The sequence below is a fragment of the Centropristis striata genome, chromosome 20 (assembly GCF_030273125.1).
Source record: "Centropristis striata isolate RG_2023a ecotype Rhode Island chromosome 20, C.striata_1.0, whole genome shotgun sequence".
Classification (NCBI taxonomy): Eukaryota; Metazoa; Chordata; class Actinopteri; order Perciformes; family Serranidae; genus Centropristis; species Centropristis striata.
In genome coordinates, this window is record NC_081536.1 from 11415706 (window position 1) to 11443228 (window position 27523).

General features: G+C 38.7%; 2 protein-coding genes across 2 annotated transcripts in view; both read right to left on the reverse strand.

Annotated features, from left to right (window-relative positions):
- The window catches only part of hcrtr2 (hypocretin (orexin) receptor 2), a 30145-nt gene extending 26528 nt beyond the window's left edge, over window positions 1–3617 (reverse strand). Inside the window, exon 1 of the mRNA XM_059358837.1 lies at window positions 3390–3617. Coding sequence (XP_059214820.1) covers window positions 3390–3606 — 217 coding nt within the window. The 5' untranslated portion in view covers window positions 3607–3617. The remainder of the gene's footprint in view (window positions 1–3389) is intronic.
- A 16713-nt stretch (window positions 3618–20330) lies between these two features.
- fam83b (family with sequence similarity 83 member B) lies at window positions 20331–27144 on the reverse strand. Its single transcript, XM_059359735.1, has 4 exons — window positions 26695–27144; window positions 24618–24782; window positions 23365–23489; window positions 20331–22602 (listed from the first exon to the last, which is right to left on the reverse strand). The coding sequence occupies exons 1-4, from the start codon at window positions 27142–27144 to the stop codon at window positions 20562–20564; spliced, it is 2781 nt and encodes a 926-aa protein (XP_059215718.1). The 3' UTR covers window positions 20331–20561.
- Between the last annotated feature and the right edge of the window lie 379 nt (window positions 27145–27523).

The window sequence follows — 27523 nt, forward strand, 5'->3', positions numbered from 1 at the left end:
GTGACTCCTTTCAGATACACATATTCATTTGAGCCTGCATATTAATTTGAGCCTAGTGGTATAACAATATCAATTATAAAACGGATGGCTCGAATCAAGCAGTCTGATTGGTTGTTAGCCATTGTATAAATCCCGTATACCACAGCTGTGGCATCCAATTCCTTGTCACAATTTTGTAGTACTCTGCTTTCATCTTTTTATACGAGGTGTTTAGGACTTCCTGCCGTTACTTAGCAACCAAAAGAGCTTGTGCGGCAGTCTCTTTAATCTCCGATAAGTATCAAACTGTTTTTCTAGCGTGCAAAATGGAAACATTTATGGTCATCTTCGACCTCCGTGGTGGCCTAACTATAGACTAAATAAATGGAGAGAGACTCTCCGAAAATCTATATCTTTTCAGTCTTTGTGTTTAAGTGAATGTTCTTGAGAGAGAGAAATCTCCGCTGTCAGTCTCGGCTGTCACCCAGTTCAGCACCGCGGACAGCGCCGAGCAGCGCCAACTTGCTATCGTACCTTATATGATCACATGTGACAAATTGAAGTGGACACTGGACATAATTCACCACACTGTGTTATTTACTCAGCTATATATGCTTAGTCTCTGATGCTACGTTATAGGGACGCTGTCCCTTTAAGGTAGCGCACCTTCATACATTCCAGGTGTTCACATGTGTATTGGTTGAAATGAATGAATAAAGGACACGCTGCTATGTCCATCACTTTAATATTGCCATAGCTTTGCATCAAGCCGAACAACGCCCCTTTGCCGTGGTATAATCCCAACATACCACGGCTTGTCGTGAGCTATTGCTTAATATAAGCACCTTGAAATCTTCATCTAGGGACCTACAAATAAACATCTAAACAGCCAAATTAATTCACACAATGCTGACTAAGCCTATCACCACCAGAGAAAGCTTACAATATTTGGCAGTAGACCACAGTTGTGGCGCCTGGTGTCTGTGGCGACTCTCCAGAGCTAACTAACTTCTCTCGGACAGGTCTGTAGAATACCACTGCAGTCTCTGTTCAAAACAAGCATGTACATAAAGATTTGAAGAGTGCTCCAGGGGGCGAAAGAGCTAGCTGCATTGAGTTCACCATCAGGCCTACATCATAAGCACACATTGACACTGTTTGTGTAACTTCTCTCACTGCCAAAGGGGGAAGAGAAAATCCCACACTTGTACTTGAGTGAGGATTTTAAAAGCCTTGTGTTTTGCTATTTACCATTGTGATTCCTAATCTAATGGAGGCGACTATAATGAGAACCTGTCAGCTCTGGCTCTGAAGCTCATGGCACGTCTGATGAAGCCTGCCAGTATTTCCCAAATATTCCCTGAAGTTATTAGACAAAGAGAAGCACATTTTTCTGGTAAATATAGATCAGAGTTAGACAGCTGGGCAACCTCTACATATTTTATGAGTATTCTATATGGAGCTTTAACCCCTTTTCATTCTGCCCCCTTATTGGTACCAATGGATTTCTGTTCCTGTCGTCCAGTTTCATATCTTCACTATGTTGTTAAAAAACTGAACCCACCCCAGCCCCCAAAAGACAAAAGTGTGCCTGCTGGAGGGCTGTCTGACATCTAAGGGGTTAAGGTATATTCAGAGTTTCTTTTTCTGTGGGAAATAGAAGACATATTGATGTGTTTTCTGTTTATTTTTGACTTCACAATACAATTTCCTATAAAATCACTCATGAAATCTGTGGACCAAATGAAGAACTTGTTTCCTGCTGACTGACAAGGATGCTATGAAACAGGTGAATGATTCGAGTGAAAACATTGGAGTGATCAATATAAGTGTCTGATTACTGCAGTCACTGCTTGTGCAGGCCCTTGTCATTCACATTCAGTCTGTCCGTGAGAATGAAAGACCTGCTACACTGATTCGTATGGCAGGATCAATAATGGTTGGGAGTTTTCTACAACATGAAGCTTTTCTTGTTGCCCCCAATCCATTGGATACAATCTTTGAATGGGGTTTTCTTTTTGTAGAAGCCAAACTATCCCATTGTGTGGCAAGTTTAGGAACACTGGGTACCATGTATTACACAGTCTCACAAGATGGGGAGAATATCATCTGTATAGTACATCTAGTTGCAAAAGAGAACATTAAAAAGTTGTACTTTTTGCAAAGCAATATTCCATGGTTCAGATCTTTTGTTGAGACAGCATTTATAACCAAAATGTGATATTGATCAAGAAAATTGTTCCGGTGAAGAAAAATAGCTTCAGCTGATAAGAGGCAGGAATCCTGCAGTGAGACGACCGTACATTTGCACAGAAATCCAACTGCAGGCGAGGCTGAGATTGATCAAACTGAGCAGCTTGTTAGAGCTTGTGCAGGGCAGCATGAGTGGACTCTGTCCCTGGTACGAACTAGGGGCTGGGAGAGAATTACATTCATTGTCTATCAAAAATGTGTAAATGTAAAGGTCTACTGGGAACCCAGATGTTGTGAGTAGTGTTTTCCAAGTGTGCAGGATTCCCTTCCTTCCTTCTTTCATTCATTCATGTATTCATTCCGTCATTCATTAATTCAGCTTTGTTGTTCATGAGAATACTCCTGTGCCATTAAATTAAATAATGTCCTAACCTGATTAATCTGTGTTTGGCACTTGATTTTGCACTAAAGTTCTTTACTTAAAAAGAGAAAAGGTCATTTTTGAATTACCAGAAAACATGTTACTTATGATGACATCATATTTGAAGGATTTTGGCTCTAATAAAACTGGACACAAACAAAAAACAGTTATTTCCAAATATTTCCCAATTGTTTCTCAATAAATCGTTATCATACACAATATATTTGAAGTCTTTAATTTCCTTTCTGTTTATATGGTAAAATTGTTTCTGTCCACAGCCATTTTATCACATTATAGTATTCAGAGTGTGAGTCAGTCCTTTATGGAAATACATTGGAAACCAAAGAAACAGCCCAATAAGATAAAAAGATAGGGAACAGAATACAATAAATGCAGACAAAATTACAGTATTATGAATAACATCAGCCTGTGTGTGCATAAAGCTTTTTCTCCAATTATCTTGTACTGAGAGAAGTAGTCCCACCCCTAGTGCCATGAGAGATATATAATTTGTACAATCTGTATCTTCAAACACATCTGCGGGGGTCCAATTGTGAACATTACGCGCCCTGGCTTCTCCTCAGCAGCTCCTATTCCACTGAACATCAACAGAAAAACTGCCCTGTTATTATTATAGTTTTGCTATTGAATTACTGTGGCATTAAGATTCGTCCCCGTGTAGCAATACCTTCATTCACATTCAGAAAAAGTTGTCAAAAGTGTACTGTGGGATATTTGCAGTGCTGATTACGCATGAATGGAAGAAGACATTAAATATATCACAGGCGCAACTTACCCAGCGAGTTCCCAATCAGCGAGACGAAGAAGACGATAATGTAAGCCACAATGAGAACCCATTCATACTGCTTGGGGTGTAAGTACTCTCTCCAGATGTACCTCAGAAGTTCATCGTCATCATCCACAGTGGCGCGCGGATGTGTCTCCGTGCTGTTGGCCACATGCGCCGAAGATAAACACTCCTCGCAATCCAAATTCCCAGTGATCCCAGACATCCTGCAGGTGATGTGTGTGTTGTATTCCTGCTGTGTATGCAGTGGCCGCAGGTTGGAGAGCGCACTGCCACTGTAGTGCGATAATGACGCGCTTCACAGAGCTCGTCAGTGTGACGCTGACTGCTCCTCCGTCTCCATGCACGCGCACAGCAGCCGGGTCATACACTAACAGCTGGAGGAGTGAGCGAGAAGAAAACGTTAGTGGAGCAGAGGTATTATAGAGAGAGAGTCATTGTCCTATTATTCACCTTTATATTGCTGAATTTATGGCACATTATCATCATTTCAGGCTTTTATATTTAACTGCAAAAGTTCCCTCCAGAGACAATTAATTTTGGAATAACATTCAAGGTTAGATTTTGTGTTTCTTATTCAATTATAATTGCCCTTGAAGGACAAGGTAATATAAATAAATGGAGTCAGGTTGGCTGGATATTGAGATGCAGCAGCTTCCTCTATTTTGAATTCAGTGCAGAGCTCCATTAGCTGCGTCTCATTGGGGAAAAGATGCTGCAAGGACAACTTAAGAGAATGTCAAACACCTTAATAACCCACAGGGACGGCCACAAGCATGGGTGCCTGTTACAAAAGCTAAATACAATAATTTCACATGTAGGGAATGTTTTTTTATTTTATTATTTATTATCTATGTTCAGACATCTTGTCATGTTTTCAGAAAGTGAGAATCAGTAAGAATGTAAGATTTGTGCTTTTTTATTGTCTTTGAAAGATTATAAAAGGAAGTCATAATACCAATTTCTGTTACCTTAGAGCATAACAAACTATGATTTCATTAAACAGTTAAACATGCATCTCATAAAGCTTCGGTTCAATGCTACAGGTTCAGGGTATTTTTTAAGTATTTCATAAAAAAGGTATAATATCCAAAATAAGTCATGATGATACATGCCATTAACCCTTCTGTTATGTTGCAGGTCAAATTGAGCCATTTCAAAGTTTAAAAACTTTTTTTAAAATATATTTTTTCAGGATGAAGCTTTTTCTGCTTAGCTTAATAAGTGCAATCAACATATACAATCAAAATGGTTAATTTCACATATTTTCAAAAATTTTAAATTGTAAAATATATTTTTTTAAATCAATGTCCATTGTAAAACCATTGTATTTTATATGTAGGTCTTTGCATTTCTTTAATGCACAAATTATCCTCTTTGAACCATGACGTGAGAGGTAAAGAACACCATTGCACTAAATATTGATTGGAGTTAATAATAAAATATAAACAATGTTTATTGGGATTTTTTGGTTTCTCACACTGTTTGATAATTAAACATGCCACAAACATTATTGCTATTCCTGAGAAATGAACATAACAGGAGGGTTAAGACACATTAGTTGTCTTTGGTGTGTTCACCATCTCAAGCTGAGATTCTGCAATAGGTGCAAAATAACAGGTATCATAAGACAGCCCCACTGTATCCCAGGCTCTTGCTGTTTTATAGAAATAGTGGTCTGCCTGGGTTTTTTCTTTAGGTGGTAGTTTGGAGATAATTGACAGTATGGTTTCGCTGAAAAAGAGGCCTCAGATTATTTAAGTGGTGGAAACCTGCTGTGAGACAAACAAGACAAAACCGTCCAAATGGCAGCTGAGGCTGAGTTTAGGTCAACATGGGTCGAACACAAATTTGAAGTTTTTGTTCCTCCATGCGTGCTGCCATTTTTTGTACACACTCTGGTGTTATTTTTGTTAGACGTACCCCACAGCAGCATCAGATGAGCTGCCAACCATGTTGCCAATATCCATCCATTCATTATCTGTAACAACTTATTCTATTCAGGGTTGTAGGGGGGCTGAAGCCAATCCCCGCTGACAGTAGGCGAAGGCAGGGCAAACCCTGGAAAGGTGGCCAGACCATCACTCTGCTGTCACACAGAGACAGAAAACCATTCAATCTCATAATCACACTGACGGACAATTTAGAGTCAACAAATGATGTGATTTCAAGGCACTCTCGACTAACAAATAGCACACTTGTGACATCACAACCTTTCAGAAGTCCCAACGCTTTCTTTCTCCGTAGACTGAGCATTTTTGTTATGTTTATAGTATTTATATAGCACCTAGACTTGCTCTTTAATCATAATTAGACATATGCTATTTTCCTTCATTCTTCTATATTCTACATGTACACACTTCCAGACTGCCTTTTTACCTACTCAATTCTTCTTGACAGTAATGGGTGTTTTTTTTTTAAAACATGTATCTCTGAGAGTTTTTCTTTATTCCACACAAGGTTTGATTTATTCATTCATTATCACTAACAGCTCATCCGCACTCAGGTCGCAGGGGGCTGATGCCGATCCCAGCTGACATTGGGCGAGAGGCGGGGTACAACCTGGACAGGTCACCAGACTATGACAGGGCAGACACGGAGACAGAGAACCATTCACACTCTCATTCACACCTACGGGCAATTTAGAGTCACCAATTAAGTTTCAAATTCTCTGCCTGCTTGCTAACTACACAGCAAAATCGGGAGTGTTAATTCAACTCACAGTGTGTTAAATTTAACACTTTTTCTGAGTTTATATAGTTCTCACGGATTCTGAGTTAAAATTACACTTTGAAAAGTGTTAATATTTCAACTCTTTAATTGTGTTTAATATTTAACACCCTTGGTGTTTTATGACACAAGTGCACTTTTAACTCCAAATTGTGTCATTCCTTTTAACTTTGCGTGTTAATTTTTAACATACATTGCGTATTTTATGACACAAAATGTATTTTCAACACTATCGTGTTATTCCCTTTCATTGTGAGTGTTCATTTTTAACATACATTGTGTTACTGTGACACATTAAAGTGTAATTTTAACCCTAAAATCATGTTATTTACTTTCACTAATGTGATAACTAACATTAATTGTTTTGTTTTACGATACATTAAAAGTGCATTCTGTCTTTCGCCGAACATACAGGTCACAAAATCTGAAAATCAACTCCAACTGAAGTGAATCTAACTCAGTGTCAGGTGTTAACATGTAACAACGCTGCCAGAGCTTTTTGATCACTACAAGTGTTAAAACAAATCCAAAATCAACATTCACTAACTCAAAATCATCAACACTGAAAAAACAACACGACAGATTTTGCTGTGTAGTTTTATGCCCTCTCAGTGACAACACATTATATATTACAGAACTATTTTGACGTTGAGGGAGATATACTTCTTCACTTTCTTGTCAGTATAAGCCTGAGCAGCAGGAATGAAACATGGCTGAGTTTCTGATGATTTAGATTTAATTGATCAAATTTACACTCACAACAAAAAAGCAGAAATCATCAGGACACAATCTTCCACTAGACACAATGCAGATTAATGTCTCTCAGCAGGACTGGAGACAAATGATTGCATTTTGTTTCGCAACTAAATACATGAAGATTTGCAATCATGATCACACACGGCAGTGAATGCACGATACTTATATTAATAATAAATTCTACTTAGATATTTGTGCGTCACAAATAATTGTAGGCTGCTCATACAAGGTCAGTTTCAAGGCTCATCTTATCTATCTTTGTCAAAATTTATATGGTTGCCATAGGGTTTTTTTTTTCTGAATGAGACCAGACATGTTCATCAGACATCAATCTTTAGTTTCCATTGATTTTCTTCTTGTTGTTTTTCACCTTCATTGAAAACAGAAAGAGGCAGTCTATTCCCTGCTGTACTTTATGTGTGATGTATTTAAGGCTGTATACGTCAACAGCTTTATTTACAAATATCATCCAAGTTTGGTCACATTATAGGACAAGCTGTCACTGATTTATGGCCAAATTCCATTGATCAGATTCCAAATAACCTTCCACATACTTTTCAACAAGATTATTTGACCTACAGTCATCAAGTCTTCGATTTCTTGTTCACTTTGATGCCTGGTACAACTAAAGGTTTGTTTGGACAAATATAATGACAACAGCAGAAATAGCTCACAAGAGTTTAATTTAAGAGCTGATATCTAGCCATTTTCCATGGTTTTCTTGATAATAACAAAAACCATTAACAAGAAAACCATGGAAAATGGCTAGATATCAGCTCTTAAATTAAACTCTTGTGAGCTATTTTTGTTGTTATGATTATATTTGTCTAAACAACTGAACATTTAGTTGTCCCAGGCATTAAAATGACTGGGACAATACATAGACGGTTTTAAAGGAAATGTCACAAATCAGTTTTTGCAAACAAAAAAACAGACTTTTATGGTCCAAGAGACTTGCTGAAGAGCACATTGAGCAGGATATGTGTGCAAAAGTTCAAAATGTTGACCTTTAATTATAGCCCCTCCATATCAGGCCAATTCAGGTTATATTTCTTGGGAAACCTTTTCACACAACTTCGAATCATTGGTTGAAATTGCATGCAACTGCATATCTGGCTGAGGGACCACCTTTCCCTTTGTCTCTTGATTTCTTAACTCCAAAGTGCCCCTTTGTCAGGAAATATTAAATTCATTATATATCTATTGTAAAAGCCTGCGAGCTGTCCTTATCTTGAGCAACATAATGAACTATAATAATTTAGCTATTGTAGAATAAATTTACTACCTCTCTGAGTGAGAAAAGTGGATTAAAGACCAAGTCGAAGTTCCTTTTAGTTTTCTTTATTATCAAACATCAGAATGCACTGCCTAGGTACAGCGGAGGAGAACTTTGTCAATTTCAAGGCTGCTGAAAAAAGGTGGTCCCGAGTCCAATGGAGCCCTCAGTTCTCTCTGGCTTTTCTGTCTGTGTGTAAGATCATTTAATTCGAATGTTCCAGTCCATACGCAACACGTGCATGTTTTCCCGGGCATGAGCACGCTGCTAAGTCTACTTTTTAACCTTAAAAGGATACAACCTATACTTTTATTTGTTTGTATATGTTATATATATATAGTTTATATATGTTTATATTCAAATTCCAACGCCTCTACTGTCTGACAACTCCCAGATCTTACAGTTCAATATTCTGGTTTAAACCAGTTGTTACAGTTCTGTTCTGAACAAAAGGTCAGACTGTAGCTTCTTTAGTAAAGCAGAACACTTATATTATAAGTAACATAAAATATACCACTTGTAACATAAAATATACTACACTATAAATAAATTGATCGCAGGTGAAAGGTCATCTTGTGACGTGCCCTGCGTTGCTGCGACGACAGAGTTTAAAAAACTTTGGATGCGCTAAAGTTTAAGGATGCCGCTGACACGCAGCTGCAACACTGAGATGGTGAGTTTCATTTGTGTGATTGATTTTCACGTTATATTTATAGTGCTGAGGTTACACCGTGTAACGTTATGCAACATGAGTTTATTGGTGGTCCTCCTGTCTGATCGCTGGTTCATTGGGAAGCCTAAACTTGTGGTGTTTGCAGATATTAAACTCTTTTTCTGCTGTTGTACTTGCACATTGAGGGACAGAGTAATGAGGACTTTCCTACTTTCTGAATTTCTTCTTGGGTTTTTCCAGTGTCTTGTTAGCTGTAAATGAACGTGTGCAGGTTTCCATGTAGCTTTGAGGACTTTTATCTTCCTGGATTTGTTTTGAAGCTGTAGCTGTATCTGATGCATGGATGATACTTTTTGATGTGGATGTAATCTGCATAAGCTTTTTGTGTCCTTTTTTAAGTGTTCTGTAGTCTTTTATGTATATTTTGTGTGCTAAGATAATTAATAGATTAGAATAAAATAGTTGTAATGCAAGAGTCAATGAAACATAATAACATAATATAGACTCTTATAATAAAGGGAAGGATATGTGAGACAGTATATGGTTAAGTTTGGTAATATGGTATAGAATAGCATAGGTTATAATATATAATATAACATAATATAAAACATAATATAAAAACTAAATCTTTGATTATGCATCATTATATATTTAAGTAATTGTTTGTTTGTGTAGACTTCTCTGTGAGGACTCCAGGTTAAATCTCTTTCATGGCAGTTGCAATTTTTAGTTTCATATTAATATTATCAGGACACATTTCCCAGGTTTTTCTGCCAGTCATAGTTGGTTTACCTTTCTGAAGGTCAGCTAATTAAACTCCTGTTGTGCCTTGTGCCTTATACATGACATGACCTTATAATAAATATCTGGGATTGATATGAGACTTTTATCACCAAGGATCCACATTTTTTTCTGTGTGTTTGATGTTGAGCATCTGCTGTCTAGGTCAAAGTATTTGGCTGGTTGTGCGCCACAGTGGCTGCACTGTTCATTGCATTGGTTTTGCGCACACACAAGTACACAAGTTGATGAGTTATTTTTTTTATTTTTTATTTTATTCTTTATTTTCTATTCTCCTTCAATGGAGTTTTTGGATCTCTGCACAAAAGAGCAGCTGCTAAAAATAGCAGAACATTATGACATGATGTCTTGAAGGCCAGTTTATTTGAAAAAAAAAAAAGGCGGGGGGGGGTTTGTGAGAAGTCAAGCTGTTTTACAGTGTAATATGTTGTCTCTGCCTGTTGCGGCAACAGGTTTAACATTTGAACAACAGAGAGAGTTGCTTTTTAAATGCAACTTCAGATGCATACAGAGCATATTTAAATTTAGTCCATTCATTATATTGGTCTGGATGTCAGCAAAATGCAGCTGTTCTAAATGCAGTCTATTTTTACTCCATTGGTCAAAGTTATTTTGTAATAGATTTTTGAAAAGGTTAAAAGAACTTTTTCAAATGGATATTTGACTCATAATCTACCTCAATTTATTTACTTGCCCAGCATTTCTTGCAATTTATTCTCCAAGACTGATTCAGTTATTATCAGTGTATTGATGCAGTGGACTGTGCTTTATTCGGTTTTATTTCCACTGAGTGTGCTTCACTATTCTACAGTATAGTTGCTTTGAAGGACCAGCCACTGTGGGTCTAAGTGGGGTGCCCCTGGACTTATCACAGTTGGACCATGTGTCCTTTTACAGCACTCTAACCGCACTGGAAGCCTTTCTGTATAGGTCCAGGAGACATGACAGCTCCAGACAAAGAAAAGCTCGGGTAAGGGTGTAAGACCCTCTGAGTGGGTGTGGCTGAGGGTCATCAAAAGGAAGTGGAAGGAACCACATTGGGCAGGTCCATATCAGGTTGAAACAGCAACGACATATGCTGTGAGAATCATATATTCATGAAACATCATATTCATATAATCAATTGTGTTTGACATTATATACTGCAAAAATGTGGTTGTATCTTACAGGTAGATTGCTTTGGATACAGCTGCTTTGCTCTGCTTGATATCTCTCCTTATAGTGCTCATTATTCTGTGTCACCTGGAGCTGAGGGGGGAGAGTGGAGGCACACCACCCACACCAGAGGAGGACACAGAGGTCCCTCCGTCTGGTAGTAATATAATACCATTCTAACACTTAAACGGTATCTTGTGAGTAAATCCACTGACAATATGGAGGAATTGACATAGACGACACAAGCATAGTGGTGGTAGCTGTATCGGTGTTGTGTGTGTCCTGTTGTATCCCTTGTATCTCTCAGTGTCTGCCTCATCTCCATGGTCATCGAAGGTAAATCCCCTTCCCCTTATCAAATGGCATTAATCCACTCAGAAATGCATGCTTTGCTGCTCACTGATAATGCTACTACTAATGAATGTGACAATGTAATACCATGCTGAAAATGAAGACATGCTTTAATTGACCTCATGGATTTGAGGTCAAAAGGGGGAATTGATAGAAATAATCTGTTATTCTGTCTCTGTTGTCTGTCTCTGTTGTCTGTCTCTGTGTATGGGGGTCACTATCTGTGTGACGAAGGTCACCATCAAATGCATGCGTAATTAACTAACTTTGTGTGTGCCCTCTCTCTCTCTATGCAATTATGGATTAACCATGCAATATGCTTTTGATACGATGATTATGATCGTGTGTTAATATTGGTTTAGAAACTGTGATTACTTTAAATACATATATTCCATTTGCTTAAACTGATTTAAGATTTTATAATCTCAAAAAATATATATTTTATGTTTCATATTTTAGATTTTAGATTTCATGTGGACATTGCAAAAACTGTGTCTCCACTAATATCTCTGTAAGTCATAACAAAGCCGGAGGTTGTGTTGAATGTTTTGGGAGCAGGTCAGGTCATGGACACAGTGTGCTGAGGAGAGGAGGTAACTATCTTCTCTTCTTGGTGACATGACGTGTCCACAATATTGATTAAAACTGACGAATCAACGGTTCGAGAGGGACGCACCTTCTGGAGAGTTCTACCCACATATTAGTAAAACATTGTTAGGTTATAAAAAAGTGTTCGAGGGACAGAAGGGGGGTCCAACCTCCATGAACTGACCAGCCTATGTGATGTCAGGGACGTGTAGATGGAACCCAGAGACTCTGTAACGGCACATTCCTTGACGTATTGTAATAAAATGATGTTAAACTGAGAACTTGGACGTCTCCTGCTCATCATTCCCCATCAAACGATCTGCGCAGAGAATTGGTAAGAGGATTTACTGTTGGAGTCAGTTAATTTGATTTTAAAGGTTTCCTCAATGCATTTCTCTAACAGTATCATGAAAGGGATGAGATCACGAAAGTGACTCGGCACTGGGGTTAAAATGAAGCACTCTGCCTCTGGGGCTCCTTCCTGCTGATCAGACAAAAGATAACCACAAATAAGCTTCAGTTAGTCTAATGTCTTCAGGCTCTAAATCCTGACATGAGGACATGAAAATCCATAAAAGTCATTATGAACAATAAAGTAATCTACCAAAGCTTTTTATCTAATGGAAACTGAAGCACATAACCAGTGATTTTACACCATTGTGCATCCTTTTGATTCCTGCTATTATTTCTTCATATTGGCATCAAAAGACTCCAGAGTGAACAATATTGACATCAATTATCCAATCACTGCAATTGCCAGGACAACTACAAGCATCTCCACACAATAATCAGCGTCTTTGCATTTGAAATGTAAAATATCTGTCACAGGAACGACAGGAAATTACTTTTTGAAAAAGCCATATCCAGAAAGTTGCAGATGTGGAAGTCTGAAGGCATCGTGCTGTGAAAATTATGAAATAACACAGTGCTGCAGTGTCTTATTTCCTTTCTTGAGCCTTAATCAGACGCTAAAGTGGAGAGTTCCAAACAGAGGGTGATATATGTATATATGGATAGCGATATGTGGAAAAATAATGTGTTTTTTGAACATTAAAGAGTGGAAACATGTTCTAGTGGAACTCTTGAAGGAAGTAAAAGTATGGATCTCAGAAATGATACATGTCATATAGGTAGTCATATAGGTAGTTTTCTACAGACTTAAGAAAAAAAAGTTCGTTTTTTTGCTACAGATCCTCGCAAAAAAAGCCACACCCTGATCAATTCAATAAAATGTCAATGACAATTACATTAATGGTGCAAAATTGGTAATTCCCTCCAACATCATGAATCATCTTGAATTTTAGAGCCCCATTTTATTTAGTTATCTGGTCTGTGTCAGTGAAGAAGCAATGCTTTCCACACAGCAACTTCTAGAGAGGAGACATACTGGTTTATCTGGGTGGATGGATTATTTTTAGTATTGCCAACTCCAAGCTCTGATTAATTATTCCACATTGATTTCTCGTTATCTTCTTCATAGCACATTACATTGAAATCCCAGCCACTTTATCACACTGCAGGCTGTGACACAAAATTGCATGTATCTCACTGATCTTTGACTAAACTTAAACCGGTGCCTGCAGGACTGATTTGTATTACGTAAGCAGGTGCTCACTGAAGTTTTACATCAGCCAGCTTACCCATATCAGTAATAGTATGCAGACCATGCATATGCATATCAGCCTCACACATGCATCTGTGGGATTACAATTGATGCAATTGTGTCTTTAAGGCTATGTTTTACATACAGCACAACCATGTACTGTGTCTAAAATGACGGCTCCTGTATGTTTATATGCACATTTTCACTTACCTGTCATGTCTATAATTTTGTAACCAGGAGGTGGAGCTATGGAGCACAGCCCCATGTTGTCTGACACACTTTAACAATGAATATGTCAGTTTGGCTGTTTTAAAGAAAATTATTATGCCATATCTGCAGTATGGTTATTTTATCAGCTTCTTTTGGTATGAAACCTTTTTTTTTTTATTCCCAACAACTCTGTAGAGAGCTGAAATATAAGACAAATATGCAAAATATCATAGAGACTGGATCAACTCATGTATAAAACTTAAAAACGTCACTAAGTTTGAGAAGAACACTAGAAACAGAGAATTTGTGGAATATGTATGTTGTGTTATTGGAAGGAATTTGATGGAAAAACATGGTTTGAGGATAGACAGCTTCTTATTTATTGGTCAATTGGCATTCACATTATAGCTAATTTAAACTTTGTGTTTCATCCTGTAGTATCAATCTCCAGTGCAGGAACAGGGCCCTGTTAAACGGTCTAATATTCACAGTGATGTGGATACAGGGGCTGTGGAAGTGTGAGCTTCTTACCCTACTTCTCTTCTTTTACTTAGGGACAGCAGTGCAATCACTTCTATTCTCCCAAACTGCTGGAGGTGAGCTGCATATCAATGAGGCTCTCCAGAATGCCAGCAGCGTTGTCAGGCTCAGTATCAGGAGGTGGAAGTTGTGCTTTAGGTGCATCCAAAAAGTTCAGTCTCATATTTTGTACCAAGCTCAAGACTGGCATCAAAGCGAGACATCTGCAGCTGAGTGGAGGCAGAGGAGGACGTCTTGTTACTGCATTGCATCACTTAATATTGAGGCCATTGTTGGTGCATATGTTGCTCATGTGCCTCATCTTGGTCTAAGAAGGAGATGAGAGCATCTGACTCCTAAAGACATGTATTAATATTCTAATATAAGAGAGTGGCACAGTGATGCAGTTAGTGACATGGCTAAAGTCATTTTATAGCGTAAAAGAAAACTACCTCACTTATAGTTATGTAACCCACCCCAAATTTGGTGGTGGCGTTAAAATCTTTGAAGCAAGGATACTGTATTTGAGTGATCAATATTTGTCATTATAATAGACATTTTTCACATTATCCATTAGCCAATTAAAACTGAACCTTCAGATATAGCATAGAGTATGAGTTTCCTATTTATTTATTTTTTAACTTATTAATGAGACACAATAGTTCAGGTTATGCTACTTTGTTTTTAATTGAGTCATTTCAATTTTCAACACTTTTCAGCAGTGGCAAAAAATTTGCGGTAATGTCCACTAGGTGGTAGCTGCGCAGGGCTGGTGTCGCTCTCTGCTAAGCCTGCTGTAGAGAGAGAAAAGGCGAGCATTTAGCTCTGCGTGAAAAATAGAAAAATATCCTGAACTGTGATATATTTTGGATGTGGTGTCTGAACACATTTATCTGTTGATATAGGTAAGCTCATATACCTTGTTTATTCCTTACTGTTATTCTGTACAAGTTTAAAATGATGATGTAATTGAAATGAGAGAAACACGGAGCTCGAACAGGTACTGGGTTGTGCACAACTAAATTAAAAATACTATATTGGACAGTAAAACTTTTACAATTTTAGTTTCTGGCCAGAATATATATATATATATATTTATTTCTTTCATATGTATTTTGAGAAATGGAAGTGTAATATGCATTGTTAGACATTTTTGAATAATAATCTTTTTCTTGAAAAGTGTTACTGTGTGTTACTCTGTTTTCATTATCTGTGTGAAGTCATTCATTATCCACATCCTAAGACAAATGAGTTATTAAATGTCAGTGCATTTGGTATTTTTGCAGGAAATGTTGAAGGCTGATAAAACCACAGGACATGTCTCCAAAAATGAAGGTCTTTGTCCCTGTTTGCATTTGCAAACTGTAATCTGGCTTTTTTATGTTTCTTTTGGAGTAATGGCTTCCTCCTGGCAGAGTGGCCTTTCAGTCCATGTCAGTACAGTACTCGTTTCACTGTGGATAATGACACACTCTTACCAGCTTCAGCCAGCATCTTCACAAGGTCTTTTGCTTTTGTTCTTGGGTTGATATGCACATTTTGGACCAAAGCACATTCATCTCTGGGACACAGAGCCGTCTCCTTCCTGAGCGGTATGATGGCTGGACATTCCCATGGTGTTTATACTTGGGTATAATTATTTGAACAGATGAATGTGGCACCTTCAGGCATCTTGAAATTGCACCCAAGTATGAACCAGACTTGTGCAAGTCCGCAATTCACTTCCTGATATCTTGGTTGATTTCTTTTGACTTTCCCATGATGTTACACAAAGAAGCAGTGTGTCCAATTAACTCAAATGTTGTCAATAAACCTATCAGAAGCTTCCAAAGACATGACAGCATCATATGGGCTTTCCCAAATAGTTTCAAGGCATAATAATGTTAGTGTATGCAAACTTCTGACTTTGAAGAAAGTAATAAAAAATTGTCTAAAAAAATCCATCTCTCATTATTCTGGCCTTTAGCAAATAGAAATAATTTTGGTAATCCTAACGGACCTAAAACAGGAAAAGTGATTGTCTGATTTCATGTCAGACAGTGAGGAAAAAAGCATATGTCTTTTTATATAGTGTATGTAAACTTCTGGTTTCAACTGTATGCTACAAAACCATTGATTTAGGTTAAGGGCAAAAAGTTCCTGGAAAGGCGTTCTGAAAGACAGTTTAAACAATATATAATAAGTTACAAGGACGATGTGACTAACAGAAGTGACATAGTTACTTAAGAAAAACATGAGGCATGGAAGTTCAGTGATGTTTAAATCACATTGTTTACTTTTGTTTTCACATGGGACACAAACCCTGTCCGACGTTTGTTGGACACATCCACCCCCCCATCCCACCCGCAAACGATCTATGGGGTTGTTTTTGAGGGGGGACCAGTCTCGTAACGGCACTGATTTTGACAATAATCTCTTGGGTCGTAATTGAGGGTAGGAACAGACAATGCATCATCAGAAGGGTTAGAGAAACTGTTGGAAAATTCAGCAGCACAGGATCCCCTGTGTTTAATAATGCTGTATGTGTCACTATTTGCAGTTCTCCCACTTAGTAATCATCGTGACAGTAAGGCAGAGTCAAAAGTGAGCCACATAGGAGCAAGTCTCAAGTTACTGTGGGGTGAATCGAGCGTGTCAAGTCGCTGCTATGAGTCATGAAAGTCCCAAGTCAAGTGAGGGAAATTGACTGGTTGACCCCAGTTTCCACCTCTAAACCACTTAAGAGACAGTGGCAGTTTATTTTCACCATTCACAAAAACTGTTGCAGCCTTATAAATCTTACTGATACTGAAGCCCCCTCACCTGAACCTTGATCTAGTCGAGACCCATGAGAAACATAGAAGATTAATACCGACCCTGAGCATGTAGACAATTTAGCTGGGACTCAATCAGGAAGTCTGTAAAAAATATTAACAGCATAACAGTAAGTTGTGTTTTGAAATGGACTGATTTATTTTATCATTATTATTAAGTGAATGCAAAATGGAAATGAAACAAATGGTCACAGTTCGTCACAATGTCCCCGAGATATTTGAAAGTCTTATTTTCATAATCAATTTGAAGCCTTTAATGTCTTAAATTTAACACAAGCTTTCTAGATGACATTTTACCAGCCAAAGAGCTCATAAATTGGATATAAACACAGTCAGGTACCTTTTTTGTGTGTTAATTGTTGTGACGGATTAAGCTGGATGTTATGGTGGTCATGTCACTTTTGAGCTGCAATATTTCATGCTATTCTTTTTTTTATATACTATCATCAACATTATTCTTGATTCTGAAATGTTATTATTCTTGGAGTACCCCCCTACATGATGGCTCTCCTGGTATGCAGTGTCCCCTCATAGGTTGCCAGATTTGCATATATTGCACTAAAAAGCACCCTATCAAAATAAAACCCACAGCTTATCAATAGCTACAAAAATGTGGAATTTAAATAAAAAAAAAGTCTATTCCTAAACCAAGTCAAGATCAAGTTGAGGTTTTTTTTTTGTCATGTGATTTGAGTCCCTCACCTCTGCAGTAGAGCCCCTGTTTGGCTGATGCTCATCACTTGCTGCCTGCGATTCACAATCAATGTGTTTTTAATGTAAAAGTTATGTGCTGAATTGTATTTTTACCATCAAAAATGTTTCTGATAAGGCTGGTATTGGTGCTGTGGACCACAGGCTTATCTCAGGTCAGCCTTCCCAGGGTGTTGAGATTAGGGCTTAAACTGGGTTCAGATGACTTTAAGGGGAAAAATAAATACACGGGGAAGAGAGCACAGGAAGCTTGAGTTATGATGTTTATCTAAAGATATTTTCAGATACTTATCTCTACAAGGAAGTCTGTTTGCATACCTCTGACAAAGCATAATCGAAAAGTATGGAATGGGATGAAAGATAATGTATCCATCCCCAAGTAATACACACTGTAGATACACACATCAGATTAAGTAAAGATGGAGAACACACAAGCTGTGAGCTGCACTATGTGTGTTCATATTTTTTCTCCTTTTTGTGTCTTTTATTGGATGTTTTGTGCCTCTTTGTAGTCATTTTGTGTGTTTTCTTGTCATTATGCCCCTGGGCCTGTGCCCGGTAGTTCTGCTCAGTAATCTTTCCATTCATTGCTGTGTGGGAGTATGAAAGGAGAGAATTAGACCCTCAAAACACATCCGGATAAGTGCCTGTTCCCTTTTGTTCATAAATTCCAAACATGACAAGCTCTTAGGAATAAAAGTGGCCCTTTATTTCTAATTCTAATGAATCGAAGTCTCAAAGCACAAGACTCACAAATAAGAATCTCAAAAAAGCAAGATATATTGATATATTTTTCTGCCTCAATATCTTGTGTAAAAGTGTCACATGGAATGGAGACAGTAGAGTCAAATTGGAGAGGTAGCAGGATATTGATTTCAGTGTCAGCTGAGCCACGGGGCTTTCCCTTATCCAAAGCTGGGCTCAGAGGACGGAGGGTGTTGTGTGCCATACACATTGTAAAGCTCTTGAGGCAAATGTGTGATCCGTGATATTCTTCTAAATTAAATTTACATGATATGACTTAACATGGCAGACAGGAAGAAACAAATTAATCACCACAGATTAGATAATTTTCTTCACCATTTTATCAACATGTCTGAGCAAGTACACTAAAAGAGGATCTTTTGCTTTAAAAATATCCACAATAAGCAACATTAAAATGGCTATTTAAATTACAGCTGTATACACAGAAATAATGAACTACAAATGGTTAAGCTAGTCGTTTTTGCATTAGCTTGCTAGTAGTTCAACTACATTCATATTGCATTGTTATTCAAGTAGTTAAATGAGTTTCTTGCCGTTATTTGTGAACTCACAGACTGTAAAGATGGGCAGTCTGACAGCTCCATATTAGTGAAGTCAAAACATTTTGAAATTATCTCCTGTAATTCAACCCCTTGCACTAGCACCACTCCTTCTTAGGGGTATTCCTACAGCTCACCAGTCAAAAATGTTTTTTCTAGTTTTATTGTTTGGAGTGTTGATTATTGCTATTTTTAAAAACAAATGTTGAGGGAAAAAATGTTGCATGCTATTTTAGGAATGATCTGTCTATCTGAGTAATCCTGTAGTGTTGGGAAGTTCGAGTCTTTACTGACTCGGATCACTGACCCTCGGGTGGTAAATTGAACTAATCTTTTTTTAAGTCATCCATTTCATTTTGTCCCAGTGCGACGCCCACAGGCTTGTGGCTGAGCTGCCTGTCACGCAACAAATGAACGCAGGGCACAAACCCAACATTATGAGACACGAACGAGTTGACTCATTCCCGCTGCTCGGCCCACAGCCCTGCGGCTGAGCCTCTACACCTGTCGCATAACAAATTAACAAGTGACTCAAACTTGAGGACGCATATTTGAGTCGCAAACTAATCATTTCTGTTTCCTGTCCTGATTGAGCTTATGCAACTGCCATGTGACGGGGGAATGTACTTTGTGAAAATGAACGAATCACTCACTGAGACTACTCATTACACCCCAGTCATAAAAAAGATTAGTTCAAAGTGAACAAAACATTCACGAACAATTTACCACTATAATCCTGCTTTTGGGGTAATACCTCCACCAGACCTCTAGTTTCTGGAGCATGTGTCTGACTGACGGACACGGTCCAAGCTGACATCTCTTGCACTTTCCCATGGATAAAATGGGATTGAGAATAATATCAATTGCAATAAAATCAATTGAGAGGCATTTTTTTAATGGCATGGCAATGTCTTTTTTGTATTATACTTTTTTATAATTTCATATCTCATATACAATGTCAATTTGATATATTTTTACAAAGTAAAGCTTTAGTTACCGAATTAGATTTCTCCAACAGGTAGCTTTTTCCACTCTGAAGTCATTTGTCACTTGCTTTTCAAATAGTTTTCTCAACCCTGGTATTAATACTTAGAACTGTAAAGAATGACTTTGATTCAAAGAGAATGCAGTGCATGGCCTTCATATGCCTGACACTGGAGGCTGTGCTGCTCTGTGCAAATCCATAACCTTGAATCAATATAATAAAACATGAAATACTTAAATTAACAGAGTGGCCTGGAGTATGTGTGCTGTACTTGTCACTGCTCTTAAAGTACCAATTGTTTGTGAATTGACAGCATCTTCACCATTATTGTCTTTATATGTAACAACAGCACTTAGGTCTGTGCCCACACCTACAGCTGCAGCAATCAATTCTATCCATCTCTGACATTTTGACACAACTAGTACTTTATGCATCTGCAACATTTATTATCAGAATTAATTGCTTCACGTTGACACCAGTAAATGACACATTAAAGGACAGCTTTTAAGATGTATATGTATGTTCTATCCATATAAGCATCTGTACATAATAACACAAGCAGAGGTCAAAATGTAAACCGTGTTTTCTGAAAACTTTTTCCGCAATACACAGAAGTAAACATAGACTACAAGAAAATAAACAAGAGGCAAGTGTGCGTTGGTAACAAGTGACCTGTGTAGACTCACTACTTGTTCTTGTGAAACACTCTGTGAAAGAACTTCTCCAGCTTATTTTCATGGTGGCTTCGTGCAGCCCTGGTGATATTGTGTTCGATAGCTGAGTCACCTTTAGGAAGGACTTTGGTTTTTTCCTGAAAGTTTGCATTTGCATTTCCAAAGCCGTGTGCAGAACGCATTGAGTGTTTCTTTTCAAATGAGCGGACAGGCTCAAATCTGCTGTAAAGGTGAGCCTCTGTGCTACGATCTTTACTCCAGCTTGCTGAGTCAAGGCCGGGCCTCCTGGGTTTCTCCTGCATGGTAGGTTTAGGGAGGGAGACTTGTGGTAGATTTTGTGGTAGATTTTGAGGTGGTTTTTGTGGTGGATATTGGTGCTCCTCAGTTGTGAATCGAGGTTTTGAGGATTTTAGATGGTATTCTTCTATCTGCCTCCTCTGGTGCTCGGAGGTGCTGTTGGAGTTGGTCATGCTTTGGGGGAGTTTTCCTCCTCCATATGGTACCCTCTCCTCATCCTCAGCTGTTAGGGTGTTCGTGCTGCCGCCTGATGTCAGACTCAGTGTCTCCATCGTTGGTATTGAATCCTCTTTCTTCTCTGGTATGTTCAGTAAGGATTTTATTTTCTTGGTACTCTTCTTTAGAAAATGCTGGGAGCCCATACTGTTGGGTTTAGCTGTTGAATCCTTGTCGGTCACATCCAGAGTTGCGGCGGACAAAGTCCTGCTTGGCGGCTCCTGCCACATGGGGGTACCAGGGCTCTTTGTGCCTGTGATACTCTTGACATCGTAATGAGAAGCAGATCTCTGATCATCTTTCAGATGTGACATGTATCCTCCATTCTGTGCATTTATCCCTGCTGTGCTTCTGTTCACTTGCATCCTCGCCATAGCGTTGTACATGTGACCAGAGGATTCATGTGTGTAGTCAGTGTTTGATCTGGGATCTGCCACGCTGTGCCTTTTATGCCAACTGTCTGTCATGATGTCTGGGTTTGTGATCATGTGTCCACCTTTAGGTCTGCCTAAGCTAGCATATACAGACTGGTAAGCGTTTCTACCTTGACCGTAGCTTGCGTTACTCTGATTGTCATCCAAAATCTGCAAACTTTTCCTCTTTTGCATGAACTCTTCATTACTTATTCTTTTTTCAGCTGCAGCTGTTGGGTTCCACTGCATGGATGTGTAGTGCAAAGGTGTGTTTGGTACTGCTAAGGAGTTAATACCAGTTGAGGAGTTGTTCATGTGTCTGTTTGGCTCCATTTGCTCTGGTATGGTGGACCTGAAAGCGAGGGAAGACCTTATCCTTCCCTGCATGAAGGAGTTAGCTCTGTCTTGTGATTCAAACTGGTCTAAATAGTCACAAGAGTCCCCGACGTCAGGGTGTTGGAGGTAGGATTCAATCCTCAGTGTGCGCATATAAGACTTAGATGTGTCCTCTAGTGATTTCATGTTCTGCTGAACAGACAGGATTTGTTTGTCGTTGCCATTGTAAGACTGACGCCTGTGTTCACCTCTGTAAATCTGTGGCTCTGGTAAGTAATTGTCCGTGGGGTAGTGGTTTGTGTCGTTTCCAGTTTCTCTAGAGATGTTCCAGTTGCTGCCTCTGGGCCTGATGTTCTGCGGCGTGTCTTCTCTCTCCCCAGCATAGCTGTGCCTTTTCAAGAAGCTCATTGTCTCTGAAGAAGGAAACTGGGGCATCGGCTTCGGAACGCCGATCCCATTCTCAAACGAGGGCCGACGATCGTTAGGTTCCTCTTCCAAGAACCTCTCATCTCTTGCGCCGAGTCGCCTCTCGCAGGTCTTCCGATAGACTGTGTCCAGCGTGTGCCTTAACTGGTCCCTCCGCTCAATTTTTGGGGCGGAATGAGAATGTGGCAAAATCTGTCGTCCATGTGGTCCGTTGCGTTGAAACAAACCCTCAGGGGGGCAAAATTCAGCTGGCACAGTCGACCGGGCATAGAGTGTTCGAAACTCTTCATCGTAGGACTTCACCAAGTGGCCTGTGATGACCTGCACCATGCTCAGATTAAGCTTCTCAAATGACCATGCAAAGCTGCGAACAAAAAGCAAAAACAGAATTATCAATTTCATGTGGTGAAAACAGACTGATGAGTGATTTAGCACTCTTACAAATTCCAGATGAAAACTAGAGAAGTACAGGCTGTATATATATATATATATATATATATATATATATATATATATACAGTACAGGCCAAAAGTTTGGACACACACCTTCTCATTCAATGCGTTATCTTTATTTTCATGACTATTTACATTGTAGATTCTCACTGAAGGCATCAAAACTATGAATGAACACATATGGAATTATGTACTTAACAAAAAAGTGTGAAATAACTGAAAACATGTCTTGTATTTTAGATTCCTCAAAGTAACCACCCTTTGCTTACTAGAATATAAGACATGTTTTCAGTTATTTCACACTTTTTTGTTAAGTACATAATTCCACATGTGTTCATTCATAGTTTTGATGAATCTACAATGTAAATAGTCATGAAAATAAAGGAAAAGCATTGAATGAGAAGGTGTGTCCAAACTTTTGGCCTGTACTGTATATATATATATATAGTTTTAAAAGGTTTCATGCTGAGAAAGATTCTTTTGTAAAGAGCCGTCAGTAAAGAGCTGCTTTTGTGTTGTCACATTTTATCATTAATTTCATTCGGTCAACCTTCTCCAAAGACATCAATAAGAAATGATGACAGCAATTTTGCAGACTGCAGACTAGTAAATGCAGTGCTTTGCTTTACGAGTGCATTTAGTTCATGCTTCAGCAGTCTTCAGTTTTATTTACCTGTATGAGCCATAAATCACCGTGTAGCAGTCGACTAAAAGAAACTTCTGCTCCATTGCACCATGAAATTTGGCTCCTGATCGACAGAGGTAATCCTGACCTTTCACAGTACGCACCCTCATGTTCTGTGGTTAGAGCAGTACATGGAAAATGTCAAAATAAAAACAATAACGCCACTGTGAAATCTAACAGCAGAAGGTAATGTGTGTGCAAAACATGCACATACAGGTTTAGCTAGTGCAGATAAATCACTTGTTGAGTTGTTGTTGTTGTTGTTTCTGGTATGTGATATGCACAAGAACTCAAAAGGTGTGTTTTAACCTTCAGCATCTCTTTTGTTATTTCAATAATTATGACTCCACCCCAAAAAAAACTGGAGAAACCAGATTTGAAATAAAACTTTTGAACTGTTCAAAAAAAGGTTAATGCAATAATTAGACAGGTGATACGGAAATTACAAGTCTACAAAGTCTACATTAATTAAAATCGCCCCCTTTCGTTAAAGCAATAGTTAAACATTGCTTGGAAAATTTGCATTTGTTTTTGAGAGATGGATGAGAAGATTGATACCTTTTTTGTGCACTTTTCCATTAAATATGAAGCTACATCTGGTCAGTTTAGCTTAGCTTAGTACAGCTGAGCTTAGTATGAAGACTAGGCACAGGGAAACAGCTAGCATGGCTCTTTCCAAAGATAAGAAATTACCTCTAAAGCTCACTTTTTAACACGTTTTATATCTCATCTGTTCACTTTGCACAAAATCTACGTTCTAAAATTACAATTGTTTGTTTTTGTTGGGTGTACTGTGTCAGAGTTTTGGAGGTGTTTATTTCTTTGCACCCTTGGACACATCACTGCTAATTATTTCCCCCTTGTTTCCAGTCCAGTGTTACCAACTCTTTTCCAAAAAAGTAGCTAGCACTAGCTAGCTAACTAGCTTACAAGTTGCTATTTATGAATAAAGTTGCTCAGGGGGTCTGAAAAACCTAAAGTGAGAAAGTCGCTAAGTTGGCAACTGGTAGAAACTGCTAGTTTCCTGGTAGAAGCTTTATATTTATTGTACAAAGAGTGACATCTGTCTTCACATCTAACTCTTAGCAACAAAGTGAAAAAGTGTATTCCTGGAAGTTTTTTTGTGTGTGTGTTCTTTTAGATCCTCATGTTAGGTGCTGCATTAAAAAACAATAACTACAAAAGGAGAAACATTTAACAACATTCAGAAAATCAAATGGATGTTTAAATCCGATACTCACTCTTAGTTGTTGAATTTTGACATCTTGATTTTCAGCCATTGTGAGGAAACTTTTCAAATTGAAACCATCCAAGAGCACGTAGACCGGGACTCCTCGTAAAGACGCGTCGACAGCTTCTTTGAATATATCTACATCGGTGAACATGTCCATCACAATGGCAACAACCTGCAAGGACAAAGTGAATACATTTTGATCACTTCAAAGTGCCAGAGTGCATTTAACCAGTTTAAACTGTCAATGACCTTATTTAAGGACACCCTCACAGTCACCGTTTATGAACATGAGTAATAAATGTGAGTCTGACAGCCAGAAACATCAAAGTGATGGCAATAACAGATTATCATTAAGCACAGACTGAGCAAATGCAGGGAAAGTAAATCATAGAATTTGTATTTATAAGTAATACAACTTTTATTGATCCCAAATCCATTTATGTCTCTCCTGGATTTTTTTTCTCTCATATCACTTTGAATGAACTGTGATGAGAGTTGATAATGTGAAGTTTGAAAACATTAGCAGTAACGTGATACTATGTTCCACTTCAGTAGCATCTAATGAGCTTTTTAATGAAATCTGTGTCCAACTGCATTGTAGGCTGTTGGTATTCTTCTCTGTCCCAGGTTTAATTTCCTGTGTAGGAGGTTTCTGTCTCTCAGACGAAGCATGAAAAGTATTATTCATTATTAATCATGCATGCAACGTTCAAAAAATGTGTGCATTTAAATAAATATTATTCAACCTCTGTAAAAACAGACAGGCCAGCTGTTGCGTCCCGTGACTTATTTATTCCTATTAAATTTGCATTATTACTTTACACTGCACTGGTTGTAATTATGGAGGGGAGAGAAAACCGATTTCATTAGCCCTTTGTGAGCAGACATTGTTTGCTCTCCTCTCCTTCTGTCAGTGTTTTTTTGTCTCAAGTTGTGCAGCAGTTGAAAAGAAGCATCAGAATACTAATTTACACAATTCTGAGCTACAAAACTAGTTTGTGATTCATCATGACACATTTTGCGAACTAACTGGTGCGTTAGCTGTGTAATTGATATGACTGTAAGATAGTCCTAGTTATGTATATGGTTCCCACACTTTCTTCTTATGTTGGGAAGTTGCACAACCAGATTTGACCTGGACAACCCCAGCAGACACTCCTTACAACTGGAAACTGAGAGCAACAAAGGTGAGATGTCCCTTGAGGGGATGATGTGCTTGCGTTATACTTTTCCAAAGCACACATTCATATTAAGCACAGTGGAAAAACGGTATGTCTCAGCAGTCATGTGTGTTGACACTGTATGTTAATGCAAACCTGGACCTAATGTCTGAACTGTTCTCACTGCCCCTGGTCTCATTCCCTCCCATGGTGGTACAAAAGTTTTGGGGGAAAAAACCTAGATGCACTGGGTATAAGTTTTAAACGGGGAAAAATGGCACGTTACCGATTAAAAATATACATAGGGGGGTGTCCCAGTAAATCAAAAGGCATAACACTGAGGCTGAGTTCTTGACGCAGCAGAATCGGGTCGAATCCGGCCTGAGATTTCTTTGCTACATGTCTTCCTGTTCCATTCTCACTCTCACTATCAAGTAAAAAAAAAAGTGCACATGAGTATTGTGGGCAAGAATAGCCAGCTGGCTTGCATACTACAAAATGTGACTGATGCATTAGGACATCCTAGTATTTTTTTTATTGTGTACTCGGACAAAATCTGAGTGAGTGAGTATTGGAACACAGTTGAGAAAAGGCAAATTAAAATGGACTTAAGGTTTCACACAGGAAACAAGAAGGGACCCAAACATTGGTGTGTGTTTGACTGCTGACCTCCTCCTTCCACGGACTGTGATGCTTGTTGCATCACCAGGCCGGTGCCAAAGCTATTGTGTGCTGAAAACATTCATGTTGACGTGTCTTTGGTTTGCAGAAATAAAGAATGCCAACATTTGTAATTAAGTAACTTGGCTGCTCAAAATCTTTACGGCCCTGAGACGAAGCTTTATCTTTATCAGTCAGAACAGCAGTGATCAGAGCTTTTGTTGAGCTCTGTCTAAGCACATTGTTCCAGGCAGTTTTGATTACCTGTCTTGCATCCTGAATATGCTTCCGGATCACCTCTTTGATTGTGGGGCTGTTCTGTCTGGGTGGATGAAAGAGCAGATCTATATTTGTCTGGAGTGTTTCGTGCATGACCTCCGGCCACCCCAACTCCAAGTCTGGCGCGTCCACATCCGAGTGGAGGGGCCAGTAGGTCCCTGAGGACGATTGGCTGTCAGATGGACCATTGATTTCCCCCTCGTTGTTTTCAGGTTGGAGCTTTCCTACGTTTTCAGTGATGAAGAGAAGCTCATCCTCTGAGAGGAAGCTCGCGATACGTTCTCCCTTGAGGAACTCATGGTAACTGTCTCTTCCGCTGGTGACGAGGCGATCGATCGCCAGGCGATATGTCTCCTTGTAGTGAGGTTGGATGTAATCCTCTGATTTCAGCTCTCCCCTCAAGGATGACAGCAGGGAGAGCTCTGGAGACCCCATCGCTCCAGACAGTTTCAACAGGACCTGTCACAGATAATGAAAATCTATTACATGATTTCAGAGGATCACAGAACAAACAAATGGAGCGTAATGCAGAGACTGGCCTTTTTAAAGAGTAATGAGGCAAAGTATTGTGTGATGTAGTACATGTAAGGTTATATTATTTACCACAGCGTAAATGTCAAGAAGCTGCAAACAAGAAGGCTGCATAATAACATAATTATTGAATTAATTAATAATTATCTTACCTGTAGTGCTATTTGTTAATGAGGAACATTTTGGTTGCCAAGTAGATTTGTCTACTCTGTCTCTGATATAATGGAAATGTATATAATAATAACTCAACAGCAATGACTCTTTCCATAAACAATACCAGCAC

What these genes read in the sequence shown, in the direction of transcription:
- fam83b (XM_059359735.1), bottom strand. Translation starts at nt 27,144, where the DNA reads ATGGGGTCTCCAGAGCTCTCCCTGCTGTCATCCTTGAGGGGAGAGCTG. An exon ending in ATATTCAGGATGCAAGACAG is followed by an intron (nt 24,783 to 26,694) that starts GTAATCAAAACT and finishes TTGTCCTTGCAG; the next exon opens with GTTGTTGCCATTGTGATGGA. An exon ending in GTGATTTATGGCTCATACAG is followed by an intron (nt 22,603 to 23,364) that starts GTAAATAAAACT and finishes TTTTGTTCGCAG; the next exon opens with CTTTGCATGGTCATTTGAGA.